At 41.8% G+C, this 15,945-nt stretch overlaps 1 protein-coding gene across 4 annotated transcripts in view; it reads right to left on the bottom strand.

The window, feature by feature from the left end:
• The window catches only part of Cntnap4 (contactin associated protein family member 4), a 298,486-nt gene that overhangs the window by 130,304 nt on the left and 152,237 nt on the right, over positions 1 to 15,945 (bottom strand). For all 4 annotated transcript variants that reach the window (XM_041650847.1, XM_041650845.1, XM_041650846.1 and 1 more), the window contains exon 4: positions 4,792 to 4,939. In XM_041650847.1, coding sequence (XP_041506781.1) covers positions 4,792 to 4,939 — 148 coding nt within the window. The remainder of the gene's footprint in view (positions 1 to 4,791; positions 4,940 to 15,945) is intronic.

Raw genomic sequence — 15,945 nt, forward strand, 5'->3', positions numbered from 1 at the left:
GCAATGTGTCCTACAAGGGGCTGGCACTTCTCACATTAACTGACTTGATTAAAACAATCTCCCCTCAGACATGCCCACAGCCCAACTCAATATAGACAACTTACTCATTAAGACTCTCTTCCAGGTGCTTCTAGATTGTATCAAGCTGACAATTAAAGTAAATCATTCCATGATCCATCAACTCTCTTTCCCATGTTTGCCTGAGTGGAATAATTTTTTTTATCTGGAATCTCCTCCAATCTTACTGTGTGAAAATAAACCTTAATTTCAAGACATACTGTTATCAAGTTTTGTTAATAACCTCAATCATTGTCCCTCATATTAATAAGCTTTAATATTTCATAAGCTACAGTACTTTGCTTTGATGAGTACAATGCATTTCAACGTTTCACTGTCTTACTTAATAAAATATATACTATTTTAGATTTTCTCCATATAACTATTATATTGGAAAATTCTCTCTTGGAAAAAAAGTCAGTCTAAACATACTTGTGAATAGACGCAAGGTCCTAGTAGTTGGGAAGAGCACTAACTTGGGAAAATTACATCATTCATTTTAGATTTTGGTCTAATATATGTTGCCTGATTTTGGACAAAGTTCCCAATTTGTCTTTGATTCACTTCCTTCCATGTCAGATGTGAGGCACTTTGATGCTTACTGATCTTGAATGAATAGCACAGACAAAGCCTGTCCATGAACTAAGTTATGTGAGTGCATCCCATGGCTGTTATCTGGGAAGGAGACCATGCCCCAAATAGCATTGTTTCCTATTTACAGACATTGTAGCAGAATGCCCTCCAATGTCTAGAAAACTCTAGCCTGTTCTTGCCTACACCACTCAAAAGTGTGGCAAACAAAATCAAAGAACTTGGTGCTTATGCTGAAAATATCCAGGCCCCTTTATTCATAAGTAGAAAAAGCCAATGGTTCCAACTATTCCTATGCCCAGTTACTGAAAACAAGTGTATGGTTCATTAGGTAGAAAATTCTGCTTGTCTTCTATGCCTGCATAAAATGGTGATATTCATGTACCTACTCCTCTGTGCTGTTCACACTAACTGTGAAAATACCTACAAATAATGCTCTTTGGCGCGTAATAACTGTTCATTACTTGTTGGCTTTATGGTATCATGTGTAATCAACTAACACTCATGCAAGGATGATGACATAAATAGTTTAAGAATCTGACGACTATTCAGCTGAAAGATTAAAGTTAATATGATCCAACCTATTCCTAGAAGTCATGCACACCCAAGCCAATTTTAAGTTAGTTTTTGACTCTCTATGAGAATATATTTCCATTAAACTGTTTACTTAAGATCATTTAATAATTTAAAACTATCCATCCACCATTTTACATTGGCCTCTGTCATACCATTTTACTCTGTGTATTTGAGCTTAAAATCCACTAATACTTAAATCATGAATCAGGGAGAAAAGGAGACTGATTGGTAGGTGGGAAATGTACTTTTCCTCAAAGTAGCAAATGCAATCACAACAAACTGGGTATTTCAAAGAGTTATGGGCCTGGACAGGCGGGAGACAGGCTATCCTGAGTCATATGGCATCAAAGAGAACTCAAAGAAGCCTAAAGCTCATCAGACACAACCTCATGGGTATTATAAGCAATAATTAGGTGTCAGAAAAACAGCATTGCATTTACAGTCAAAATTCTAAAGTTATTAAGTATTGAAAGTGGACATATTGCTTCATTTCCCCAAGACTCAGTTTACCCTGGGAAATGTAAGAATTAAATTAGAATGTCTCTAAAAATGATCCATGTTCACAGTGTATCCACAATCAATGTCAGCTTTTACTCTGCTGTAGTAAATATTTTTGCAAAATGAACACTTCATAGAGAATACAATTGTCAATACAAAGCAGTCTGGTATCTGTTGTCTTGTTTATCCATCATGCGTGCATGAGTTTGGCTAACCTCCAGCATTTAAAGACATAGACTGGGTATATGGACCCATGGTAGAGCACTTGTCTAGTGCATAACAGGTGCTAGATTCAATCCCCAGAACTGTAATAATAATAATAATAATAATAATAATAATAATAATATGGCGCACGCCTTTAATCCCAGCACTTGGGAGGCAGAGGCAGGCGGATCTCTGTGAGTTCGAGACCAGCCTGGTCTACAAGAGCTAGTTCCAGGACACAGGCTCCAAAGCCACAGAGAAACCCTGTCTTGAAAAACCAAAAAAAAAAAAAAAAAAAAAAAAAAAAAAAAAAAAAAAAAAAAAAAAAAAAAAGTTAGAAATAAGACTGTCCAAGTTCCGACTTCCAGAACTTGATTAGGGTAGGCTATTTTTCAAAGGGTGTTTTTCCCCAGGTCTGAAAATTATGAAATGAGAAACAAACATACGCAGAGCAACTAAGCTGGATTGTGGAAGCCAAGAAAGCCAGCAGTCCAGCTGGGCGGATGGAGAGAAAGCTACTCTGGAACTCGGCTCTGTGATCCAGGAGCTGCAGGGAGCAAGAGCTTGAGTCCTGGGCTGCAAACACAGCTTTGCCACTTCCTGTCTGTGCAGCCAGAGCAAGTCAACCATCCCCAAGCCTTAGTTCTCTTTTGTGAACAAAATGGGAAAAGGGAAACCTTATCTTGTCATAGTTACCTGGGTCCCTTTGAGATGTCATAAACATCTTTGTTTCGTGTCAATAAGAAGTACTCAATCAACTGGAAAACTCAGTCTAGATTCCCAGCATCTAAATGAAAAGTCAGAAACAAGGACACATGCCTATAATCCTAACACTGCGAAGTCAGACATGGAAGGATCTATGGGCTTCCTGCAAAGACTGTCTAGTGGAATTAGTGAGAACTCCAGGTTCAGTGAAAGACTAGTCTTGGAAAAAGGTGTTTGAGGAAGACCCCTGATAACAACCTCTGGCATCCACGTACTATGGACACATGCACTCACATATACATAAGTATGTATAAACACACACACACACACACACACACACACACACGTACCACATGCACACAAAGAAACACCCTAGTGCATCTAGTAAGTACTCAGGCAAGTTCTTCTATTTCTAGAATTAGCAATATTAATGCTATTAATATTGGTATTGGTGCTGTTGCTAATTGAATCACTGTTCCATCAAACATCATTATTGTTGTTCTAGGAGCCTGAAGGGAAAAAATGTTGATTGATGATGGTATTTAATACTAGGAACATCATTAAAATATACGAGGCACTCCAGGAAGTCTATACAATATGATCTCTTGACCTGACCGTTTTTAAAAGTTCATCAGTGGTCTGGAGAGCTGGCCTAACAATTAAGACTACAAACTGCTCTTCCAGAGGAACCAAGTTCCATCCCCAGAACCTACATTTGTCAATTCACAGCTACCTGTAACTCAAGATCCAGGAGATCTGATGCCCTCTTCTGACCTCCACGGGCACCTGCACACATGTTCACATACGCACTCATAGACACACAATTAAAATGATTATTAAAAATAAATCTTTGAAGACTTCATCAAGTCATCTGACTTCTTTCTGACATTTGCTTTTCTTCTCTGTTAGAAAAAGGAAGCCAGACATTGCCAGGACAGCATCCTAAAGTGATAGGTTACATATGAAATAAGAAACCATTAGTGGCTAAAAAAATAAGCAAATAGATTTCTGCTGAGGGATAATGATGTAGTAAAATTGAACAGTCCTGAGGTCTTATTCTGAAGTTTCCCATGTCTTAGTTGTAAGACACCGGGTCAATGCCTGAATCTCCCAAAACCTCAACCTGTTTGTCTGATTAGACCTTCTGATAGACCTTACTAGCCAGCTCACTGCTCTCACAGAGGCCCCACCAGGGTGCTGTGGCTTGAGGTGGGGCTCTTCCCCACAAGAACATGTAATAAAACGCTTCATTAGGGGGAGACAGTGAAATCTGTGGCTTCTGCCTTTTTATGTGAAGATATTTCAAATGCATTTTCTATTCTGGCAGAGGTCTTGGCTGTCTCTTTTAATTTATGCTGAGGGCATGGTACACTTAAAACTGAATTCCTTGGCATATTATTTTAGTCTAGAGAGAAAAGACAGCTTTCATAACAGCTGGCTGGTCATACTAGATGGACTGTTGTCTCTTTTCTTAAAGTGAGGGTACCAACTTGAAGCTTTAAGTGTAACCCACTGGGGGAGATGCAGTATCTAAATACTCAGACCTACTTAATAATGATAGTTTTGTAAGAAATGGGTACACACACACACACACACACATACACACACACATACCAGGATGTTTTTGCAAAACCATAAGCTACTTTGTGCATTGTCTATAAGAAACACTCAGGGGATTGGAGAGGTAGCTCAGGTGACATCGCCAGCACACACAGGAAAAGCCAGGACCAATGGTACAGCCTTGGAATCCCAGCACTAGGGTGAAGTGGGATGGGAAACAAAATAAGCATATCCCTGGATCTCACTGGTCAGCTAGTAGCCGAATCAATTAGCTCCACACCAGTGAGAAACCCTGCCTCAAAAAACAAGGTAAAGAGCAATCACACACACACACACACGCACACGCACACACACACACACAAGCCCACAATGGGGAGAGAGAGAGCACAAATACACTTCATCCCTGAGTTCAAACATTAAAGTTGAATGCTCCTGTAAATATTGGCATGTGTGGTCTCAAGAATGGCTTTCAACTGAAATCATTCCTGTCTCCTGTCTCTCTTCAGACCTACAAAGTTGATTTATTTCGGCGGGCAGTGTGGCTTTTCAAGCATCTGCTTTGATATCTGTTTCAATGTGCTGGGTAAACAAAACACTTACGGTATGCACACCCGAACACCTCAATTCGCATTCCAATTCTGCCCTTGGGGTTCCATTCTAGAGGGATGAAGCGCAGAAACCTGGCTTTGATTGAAGGCTGGAGTCTATAGTACACAACGCTGTCTGCGTTCGCATTGCCAGCAAAACCCTGGAAGAAAAGGGAGAAGAAGGAACTCAGGGTATCTGGAGACTGTCGGTGTCACCTGCAATGACCGTCTGTGTGCACACCCAGCCTTTACCTTTTCTCCTGTGTGTGAATAGTGTCACTTTCAAATCAGATGAACAGTTTTGCCTCTCCATCCGTGGAAGTGACTGCTACCTGCTTTTCTTTGTATTAAGAGAAATTTTTAAGTTACATCACACCCATTAAATCAGCTTTCAACCAGGATACCCTCAGTAAAAATTGCTTCTGCCAAACACAGATTAAATGTAAGAGCGTGCATGCCTACGGCTGCCAGCACTGCAAACAGCATGGAAAGAGCCGAGAAAATAATCTCTGCGTATTGAAAAACTATTACCTGATTCAGCAAAGAAATTGCTCACCTGCTTCGGCTATGGCACTTTCTAGGCTCCCTCATTAGCATAAACAAAGGCCTCCCCCCAGTAGGAACCCTGCTCTCTCTATCAGCTGCTAAGCTTCATCAGCACACTGCCTTAGTCTTGTCCAGAGCTGGAAGGGGGAACTGGAAGCGACGAGAATTTGGAAAGACCTGTGATTAGACTTACAGCCTTGGAAAACTAGAGAGACCTTTGGAATGACGCTAAGCCAGCACAGTCAAATTGCAGATGAGGAAATTGAAGGTCAGAAAGGTGGGGGAAAAAATCTCTGGTGTCTGCAAAAACCATTATACTGAGTGAGCCCGGGCTGGTTCCTTCCACAGTATTAGGGCACATTCGCTGATGTAGAACTTGCCTGCAAACAGACACCAAACTCAATATCTTAGCTACTTCTGAAGATAATTTTAAAGATGTATTTATTTTATTTTATGTATATGAGTGCCTGCATGTGTCTATGGAAGCCATGGACATGCCTGGTGCCTGTGAAGGGCAGAGGAAGGACAAAAACCTGCAAGGGTAGCAAGTGCTCTGAGGTGTATCTCCGGCCTGGAGCCATTTTTATCTTCCCTAGCATGGGACTTCACATATGAAGAAAACAGCATGGAACAGAAGCTGCTTCCATCATTTATATTTTAGCTTTATTTCTTCCCTACCTGTCTTTTCCAACTTTTCTTACCCTTCTCCTTCCTTCTCCTCCTTCCTTTTTCCCCAGGGTCACAATTGGTTTATGTTGCAAAGACATAGGAACGATGCTGTTTTAGCTGAAGGCTCAGTATGACAGGTCTCCCCAATGTTCATCAATAAGGGACCAGGGCGGATCTCTGGGAGTTCGAGGCCAGCTTGGTCTATAAGAGCTAGTTCCGGGACAGGCACCAAAGCTACAGAGAAACCCTGTCTCGAGAAAGCAAAAAATAAATAAATAAATAAATAAATAAAATGAATAAATAAAAATAAAAAAATAAGGGACCAGGTAGGCAAGCGAGGACACAGGCAGCTGGCTCCATTACTACTACTTGGTACTAGTATTTACCAAAATAATTTCTAATATATTGTAAAGAAAGTTATATTGCATGTTTAAAACTCAGCTTAATTTGATTCCATTAGCAATGAGTTTACTTCCTCCTGTCTCATCGGTGTTCTCAGGCTCCCCTGACATGAGCATTTCCACAGATGTACAGAGTAGCTCGCAAAAGAAGTCTGAAACCTGGGCACCTGTCATCTTTCGTTCTCACCGTCTATTTGACTGTATTTGGAACCAGATATGAAAAAAAAAATTAAGGATGCTTCTATGAGAAGATTTCCAAAAAGTAGAACTGACTCTGATGTGGACGATGCCTCCAATGGGCTGGGATCCTTGGCTGAAATGGGGAAAGGAAACCGAGCATGTGTCACTCAGCTTCCGGACCAAGGCTCTGGCTGCCCTGGCTTCCCCTCCATGATGGACTTACTCTCAAACCATAAACCCACAGTAGACTCTTCCCTTCATTTCCTTCTTGATGGTATTCGTTCCCAACAAAAAGCAAAGCAACTAACACAGCTTGTCTTTCCATCCGTACTGTGACCACGCCGTTCCACAAAGCATGCTCTCATCAGAACGGTCATCAGAGCCTGCTCTTGGACCCTTCCCTTCTTCTGTTTCCGCCTCCATTCATACCCCCACTTCAATGCTTTCCCCAGTGATCAGTCTGTAAGACTTAGCAGAATTAGAGCACCTCCTCCCCTGTTTTCTTTGCCTCTCAGACAAAACCCAAACACTTCATCAAGTGTGACAACCACAACTGAGGAGTAGCCACATGGAATCTCCTTGAAAAGGTTAGATTAAGTCCTGGGTGAGACCTTTGCATATCATTTCCCCTTGTCTTGTCTATCTTTGCGGCCTCCATTTGAGACAGAATTCTTTGTCATCAAAGCTGCTAAGGTCATATATGTGGCCTCCCATATCAAATCTTCCATTTTCCTTTCTTCCTGTTTCTCATCATTTGCAGGAGAGAGGGTTTTTCCATTTCCTATTATTTGGTTCTATTTATCATATGCTACTAGCTGGCGTGCTCCAGTAAAGAAAGCTTGGGCCTTAATCAGCAACCACAGCAGTGAAATCCCTGCTTGGCTCAAGGTGACTCCCAGCTAGACACTTGGGCATTTCTGTTTGAGGAAGACCAGCCTTGAAAACAACATTAAAGAAAGCTCAGCAGGTTTCTCCATGACCTGGCCTCGCAGAGCACGGCCCAACCTCTGAAGACCATGTGCTGTGTCGCTCAGGACATGGATACATACTGGATCACATAAATGTTCCTCCTTCCCTTTCCATCATCGCTGTAGATTGCTGCTGCTCTTTGGCGGACACCTTCCTGGGCTGGTGTAATTTCCCAGGATGTAACATAAGAGCAGTTTAACCCCACAGTTATGGACTCTGACTGTCAGGCCCTCTGAGAAAGTCCCTTTTCCTATTTCACTGGTCAAAGCATTTCACTAAGGATTAGGTAAGAAAGATTATCACCCTAGCAAAACCCCCATTCTACCTTATCTCTACACCACAGAGGTTGCCATTTCTGGGCAGATCATGAGCACCTGCCTGAAAACTGGATAGCCATGTACTCGAAGTTTTCTTTAAGATGGGCAAGGCAAAGCACAACTTCAAACTTGAAATACTTTTTAAAGTTTTCTCTGCAGACCCCTAAGCATCGGTGTGTGTGTGTGTGTGTGTGTGTATGTATACATGTATATGCATGTTTCACACAGACCCTAGATATTGTGTGTGTGTGCTGTGCAAGTATGTAAATATGTGTATATGCATCTGTCATGATGTCCCCCTGCATTGGTGTGTATTTGTGTGTGTGTGTGTGTGTGTGTGTGTGTGTGTGTGTGTACCAACACATATATATTCAAGTGTCATGATGACCCTAGGCAGTGGTATGTGTATGCACGCCTGTATATTCATGTGCTTTGCAGACCCCAGACACATATACATAAACACATTGGTGTGCACACATGCATGTGTGTACATGCATCTGAACAAGCTCTCCACATCAAGGTGCTGTGCAGTCAGAGCTGACAGCCTGGTCTCCAGATACTGGATTCTACGTGCTGTCTATCAGTTCATCTCATACCTTTGATTCTAGTTCCTAGGTGCCACTGGCAGACTAATGTAATCTGTAATTATAATCCCTTGCCAAGTGAACAGGTGGATGATTAATTAGATGACCTTCCGAAAGATATCACATTTTTTCCAGAATTAATAGAATTTCACACATTCAGATAGCTGCACTACAACGATCTCAGCTTCTTAAGGGACTGGGGGAAGATTCTCATATTGACAGTGATAACAGATGGGCAAATGGCATGGGAACTTACGTGGATGGCAATGTTTGGTTTTTACCTGATTGATTTATAGGATACTTAAAATTTTAAACATAAAGTATAAATATAAAATACATATCATTTGCATAAGTAATACAAATATCTTCCCTGGCACAGGAAAAAATTTAGCAGTTCTCTCTTACAAAATCGTGAGGCTGAAGATAGTGGGACCTGGGATTTTTAAGTAAGCTGGCATTCTTTTTATAATTATTTTTAAAATTAAGATATTTATGTAGGAAGTACAGGCGGTGATGTGGCTGGCAGAAGCATCACGTAAGAATACTCAGGGACCTTAAAAATCTTTCCACTGCAAAGTCATTTGGAAAAAAATGTAACATTGCTATTTCTCACATCAAAATCAGACTAGCATTATTTGCTTTCCATTGCCTGACCTGTTTACCTTCTTTAAATCTCCAAATAACCAAGATTCAGTTTTAGATGCGACACTTACAGAGAAAGTTTTCCGAGCATCTGTGGGGGTGCAAGATTGATCCCACATTGCCTTACAAATGTAAGTTTCAAGGCCCATTGTCAAGTGTTAAATGCATCTACTTTACCAAGGAGACATTCTTCAATCTGTTATGAAAAAAAAATAGGCTTTTTTTATATACCATCAAAATTCCTTTAAATAAAAAGAGAGAACAAAAAAAAAAAACAGACTTTGTTGTTGGTTTTGTTTTCTTCTTTGAAAAGGACCAGGGATCACTATATAGCCAAGACTGGCCTCAAACTCAGCATATTCTTGCCACAGATTCCAGGTACTGGGATCCAGGTGCCAGCAGGAAATACTTAAATTTAAATCTCTTTTTCCCTTTATTTTCCTTTTTTTTTTTTTTTTGTATTTTTGGGATTGTATTTTAGTTACGTTTCTCCCTTCTCTTTTCTTCTTAAAATAAACTGCACTACATGGATAAATTTATTCCTTCCTTTTAAGAGTTCGGTTTGGAGCCAGCCTCCATGAGGTGCACTTTAGACATTCAGGAAGTTCCCCCCTCCCACCCCCCATCCCAGGCAAGAGCTGTGAGAGGGGCCAGGAGTCTCTTTCTCAAATGCCTTCTACTGCAATCAGAATGAGAAGCATCTCAGCAGGTACCTCTGCTTCCACACTTTCTCCCCAGCTCCAGCTGTCCCACAAAGTAAAAGATTTTAGAGACAGGGACTCCCTGGAGGAAGTGGCTATTCAGAGGTGTGTGGGCCTTCATGTCTACTGCACAATCCTGTCTTTTCTGGTCAGCTGAGATGCTAACCAGCTGCTGCCAGTGGCTCCCCCTGCCACAGAACTGCCTGGAGTCAAGGCTTTCCTAGATTTCCGCCATATCCGTCAAACCAGAAGTCAAATCAAATCTCCCTTCCCTCCACACACACACCTTGAGTTATCTCTTCCCAGGAGTTTGGTCACCTTGACAAGAAAAGCAGCTAATGTCTCTGCCAAGCTGAATCTGAGACTGTGGTCTCCCACCTCCTCAGCTCCCGGAGAAGCCCTGCTCTTTCACCCTCCCTACTTTATCTCATAAGATTTTCAGAGACTAAAAAAATGTAAGGGTTAAGAAGGAGAATAATAAGTGATGTCTCTTTCCCACTGGAATCAACTCACAAACCAGCACAAGCCAAGGAACCTACACCAAATCTGTGTCTGAGGCTTTGTGTTTGACTCCAGGCTTTCTCCCCAAAAACGAATTCATTCCCAGTTCTGTTAGTCAGAGGCAGTAACTAAGAACTGACTGCCATTTTTTTCCCCTAGTCGTGATGTCCAACTGCCTTCTGTAAGCTCATGTCTGTATCCCTTGATTAGGGATACACACAGCCTTCAACAGAGAAGGTTCCCATTACAGTGGTCATCGGTTAATATAGAAACCAATAACCGGCCAAAATGCTGAGCATGAGTGATGCTGAAGTCATTGACTCTAAAGTGGTATCTACACTGCGCACTCCAAAGCTCAGGGAATGTTCGGAAACAGTAAACAGAAAGAAGGTACGAGCCAGAGTATAGAGGAATTCACAGCAAAAATATATCCACTGGACATAACATATTCACCACTCCTGAACGCCATTGCAGTCATGTTGACCTGCACAACAGGTGCACAAGATTGGGTCCTGTCCATCCAAATTTTGTCATGGATGAAGGAGGGACCATGAGGCTCCACCCCTACCCCGAGGGACTATCAAAAGCTGATGGTTGTTCCAAGAGGGGCTGTCATTTTCTTCAGTGCTATCGCCACTGACAAGCGGCCTATACTCCAGTAAATAACATCCCACCCAGGCCTACCCAGGCAATTCTAGACTCAGCGGGCCACACCCACGAAAAGCAGACTCGAAAGCAGGGGATGGGGTTTATTGGAAGGAAAAAAATGCTTTAGTGGAGGGGTGAAAGGAATAAGAAGGGTGAACAAGAGTGAAAATGACTAAAATCCATTCTATACAAATATGACACTGTCCAAGCATTGTTAAAGTGTCTTTCCCATCATTCTAGTTTTGCAGCCTAAAAAGTCCAAGGTCAAGATTAGCAGATTCGCAGGGCGATGGTGGCGCACCCCTTTAATCCCAGCACTCGGGAGGCAGAGGCAGGCGGATCTCTGTGAGTTCGAGACCAGCCTGGTCTACAGAGCTAGTTCCAGGACAGGCTCCAAAGCCACAGAGAAACCCTGTCTCGAAAAACCAAAAAAAAAAAAAAAAAGATTAGCAGATTCACTGTCAGTGGGGATCACTTCCTGCCTTGTAGAAGCCTATGGTTCTGCTCACAGGGTAGAGAGGACAAAGGACCTCCCATAGCACCCAAGTGCCTTTCATAAAAGCATTAATGGCACTGCCATGAAAACCCTAGAGCTAACCCCTTCCCAACAGGCCCTACCCACCAAACACCACTGCCCTAATGATTGGGACTTCAACATGCAAAGCTTGGAAGAGGCAAGCGTCAGATTACAGCACAGAGCAACTGTGTTCTGCATTATCAATTTAAACATCTTCTGCATGAAAATTTGTCACTCAGGCTAGAACACAGCTGAAGCGTTTTATGCGGCTTTGATATTGGTGACAACCCTGTGAAGCAGTTATTTTTGTCCCCCATTTACAACTGAGGAAAATGAAAATTATAGAGGTTAGGCGTCTAAAGTCACACAGCCAGAAAGTGGCTAAGTAAGAATTTAATTCCAGGCTGTTCCGACTCCGAAGTTCATAATTCAGCAAAGTCATCAAAACAGCAGAACAGGAACGCGAAACACCTACCCTGGAGGAAGGGTGATCTGTTTTCTAAAGTGTTTCCCTCTGTCTCACAGTTCATATCTAAACTATTTCATACATCTGAGGATAATGCCGCTTAGATTATGGCTGTGCTGGGACTCAGCTCTATACATATCCTTTCATAGAAAAGAGTAAGATTCTATTGAGCTTTTCATTTTTTCCAATCTACTGGAGAAGGATAAAAATAAGAGACACTGTTCGTAAGACTCTTGCAAATAAACAGGCATCCCTCAAATATACAGAGTGTAAGAGGCGACGCCAACATGTCATTAAATATGAAAATATCTAGAAGCAAAATGTAGGCTTATATGATAAAAATTGAAAAGCTTAATTGTATTTTCTTTCCTGGTGGACTCGTTGACTTCTATACTCCGTGTGATATTCATGGATGACCTAGAGATGCAATCGAACCATGACAGGGATGGGGCTCAGTAGCACAGTGCTGGCCTAGCATGTGCAAGGCCAAGGTCTGATATTCAGGACTGAAAAGTACATGCAGCCAAGAGAATTCATAAGGTAATTAATTTTAAAAATTCACAGAATTTTAAAGAATTTCCTAAACGATTCTAAGGTTTGTGGTGAGGTGCGACAGCACTAATTTCTTTTGCAAATATTAATTGAACAAGCCATGTATAAAAGCCAAGATGTTTAAGAAACTCCTGCCTGTGGCAAATGATAGGGAGCCATGAAACGTCACTGTCATAAATCAGAAGCAGGGGACCAGTTATACATAGTTACAGAGCAGACTCAGACTGCATATAAATTGATCCAGCTCCAGCCAAAATAAACAGCAGCAACAGCAGAAATTCAATGCAACAAACAGACAGGCAAACATGAGAATCCTCTTGTCGTTATTGATCTCTTTTATTATGAGAATTCCAGTGACCTACGTGTGACCTACACGCGACCTGCTTCCAAATGTAACTTCTTTTGCCATTGTCAGTTAACACAGAGACACTGGCTAAATCACAGCCACAGGCTGTCAAATAAAAATCTCATTCTTATTTGATGTCAGTTATAAATCTTGACTAAATGTATCCCCCAAGAGGTCCTTTAGCGTTGAAAAGTGCAAAAGAAAAGCAAAGAAAAAATAAAAACTACTGGAAAACGAGGGATTTGCCAACATGAACCCAGATAGGAAAAACTTGCAAACATATGTCAAAGAAGACATCAGAACCACAGCTACAAATATTGAGCTGACTCGATTTTCAATGAGAATGTAATTCCATTGTTTTCAGGCATAAGTAGTAATGGCAGTATAAGAGTTGAAAAGGGGCTCCTGTAACCTTGGTGGAACTCTGAAACACAGCTTACTCCAATACTGAGGGGACTTAAGAGATGAGTGAACAGCCACATGGCAGAACACCCCACTCTCTAGGACCTCCCCAGTGGGATAAAACCCCAGGCCCCTCCCCCAACTCCCTTGGCTTTTCTAGCCAGCCAGCTGAAAGTTTTCTGCTTCTAGGATTCCCCCCAAACCCAAACCAATCCAGCCACCACGCAAACTACTAGCAACACCCCACCCCCAAACCCTCCTATCCTCCTGTAACCTTGATGGAACTCTAAAACACACCTTGCTCCAATACTGAAGGGACTTAAGAGGGACCAAGAGCTTGCTACAACACTGAGGGGATTAAGAGAGAGCACCAAGAGAGCAAACCAGGGGAGAAGACCAAGAGATCAGGCATATAGAGACCTCAGAGGCTTTTTGAGACAGACATTGACAGTGCAGATCAGTCCAAGAAAAAACTCCAAACACTTATACATCCACAGCAAGGATTGGACTAAGATGCAAAGACACCACTGGCCTCATTTGAAGGAAGAGATGGGTAGGTGCCAATGCAATAATTCCTCCAACCACCTAAAAAGGCAACATGGTAACACCAGAACCCAGCAATCACACAACAGGAAGACTTGGTCATTCTAAACCAGAAGAAGTAGAAGAAATGACTTTAAACGTAACTTTATGAAAATGATAGAGACCTTTAAAAAGGAAAAGAATAACTCCCTTAAAGAAGCGGAGAAGACAAACAAATAATTGGAAGAAATTAAGAAATCCCTCAAAGAAACCCAAGAAAATAATAATTTTTAAGATTAAAAGGTAACATTTCCACTTTCTCAATTGAAACTGTAGCAAAGTATGCAGTCAGGTTTATTGCCTCTTGCTGCCAGCAGAAGTGAATAGAAAGACTGCTTGTCGGCCTCTAATTGCCTGTTCAGTTTTTCTCATTTAATATCTTGCACACAAGAGAAAATAATTAATAATACCAAATACTGTTCTTATAGGAAAATTTACTGTCCTGAAAACACATTGACATAGACACACACACACATGGACACTCACATAGACACACACACACATGGGCACTCACTTATACATACACATGAGCACATGCGTTCACCCATGCACATGAGTACATGTGTATACACACACGAGCATACATGTTTACATGCACATGAGCACATGTGTGCACACAGATATGAGCACACTCATGCGTGCGCACATGGACACATGGACATGCTCCCACATGCATGTGCACAGACATGAGCATATGCATCCACACACATGAGTGCATATGTGCACAGGAGTAAATGTACACACTCATGAGCACATGTACACACACACTCTCCTAGGATCATGAGGTAGAGGATAACATTGCATTCATAGTCAAAAAGGAAAGGTAAATTCTGATATTCAATTTATTTTCTTCTTCTAGTTCCTGTTTTTATTCAATCTGGGAATCTAGACTAGTGGATCTCAACTTGTGGGTCTTGACCCCTTGAGCATCAAATGATTCTTACAGAAGGATCACCAAAGACCATTCTGCATATCAGATATTTACATTACTACTCACAATAATAGCAAAATTGCAGTTATGGAGTAGCAACAAAACGAATTCATGGTTGGGATCACCACAACTTGAGGAACTGTATTAAAGGGTTGCAGCCCTATGAAGGTTGAGAATCACTGCTCTAAACCATGCGATGGTACCGCCCTTATTCACGATTCTTTTATTCTCAATCAGAACTCTCTGAGAACACCATCACAACACACCCACAGGCATATTTCCTGAACAATTCCAAACCTGTCAAGATGATAATGTTAATTAACTGCCACAAACTCCAACCTAAAAGCACGTCAGCCAATACCTTGACCTAAGGTCTACCTTGACAAGCTCTCTGGGATCATGAGAAATTAGCGTCTGATGAGAATTTATTGAAACAACTTTCACTGGCTTATGTACATGGAAAACCACCATCCTGAAATGCAAAGAGACACGTTCCTACAAAGACAGAGATATATCTACTTGGAACCACAATTTCCGGTACCCTGAGCCAGGACTGGCAATCATGAAAATCCTGATGAATTGCCTGAGAGTGATTAGCAAAGATCAGCTGAGTGAGTCTTCCTGAGGATCACATTTCTGAGCCCTTGCAGACTTTGTATCAGACTCTGAGAGTCTGGGCTGGCAGGAGAAAAAGGTAGCAGTCACTGAGTCTTCCATAACAAAAGTCAACTCCCTTGGCCAAATGCTTTTCCAGACATTCTTCCAACTAGAGAGGCTCTGTCAGTCCCTCCAGCCTCCCAAGCCTTCTGGTCTCACCCATGGGAAAGAAGTCAACAGGATCAGGACTTCCAGAAAACAGCCCATAAGAAGAAGAAGGGTGGAGGAGTAGAGAAACCAAACCCAATGAAGGTTGCCCTTGGGAGACAAAGGCATTTGAAGCAACAAAATTTAGTAGATATGGCAGACAACACAACCTTTCCCACACAAGCTATCACCCAACAAGTCTCTAGTATAATATAGTGAACAACTGACAATCTCTGGGAAGGGCCCCAAAGTCAAAAAGTAAGCCAGAAACACCGGCACCAAGTTTGAAAGCAACTATTTGGCACCCAGGGCACTTGGTGCAAACATCCCTGAATTCCTAGCAGGATAATATCAGTGCTCACACTAGTGACCTGATGGTGAACACAGCCATGACTGCTTTCAACAAAAA

The sequence above is a fragment of the Microtus oregoni genome, unplaced genomic scaffold, assembly GCF_018167655.1.
Source record: "Microtus oregoni isolate MIOR12 unplaced genomic scaffold, Mior012 000004F_ref0000308, whole genome shotgun sequence".
NCBI lineage: Eukaryota > Metazoa > Chordata > Mammalia > Rodentia > Cricetidae > Microtus > Microtus oregoni.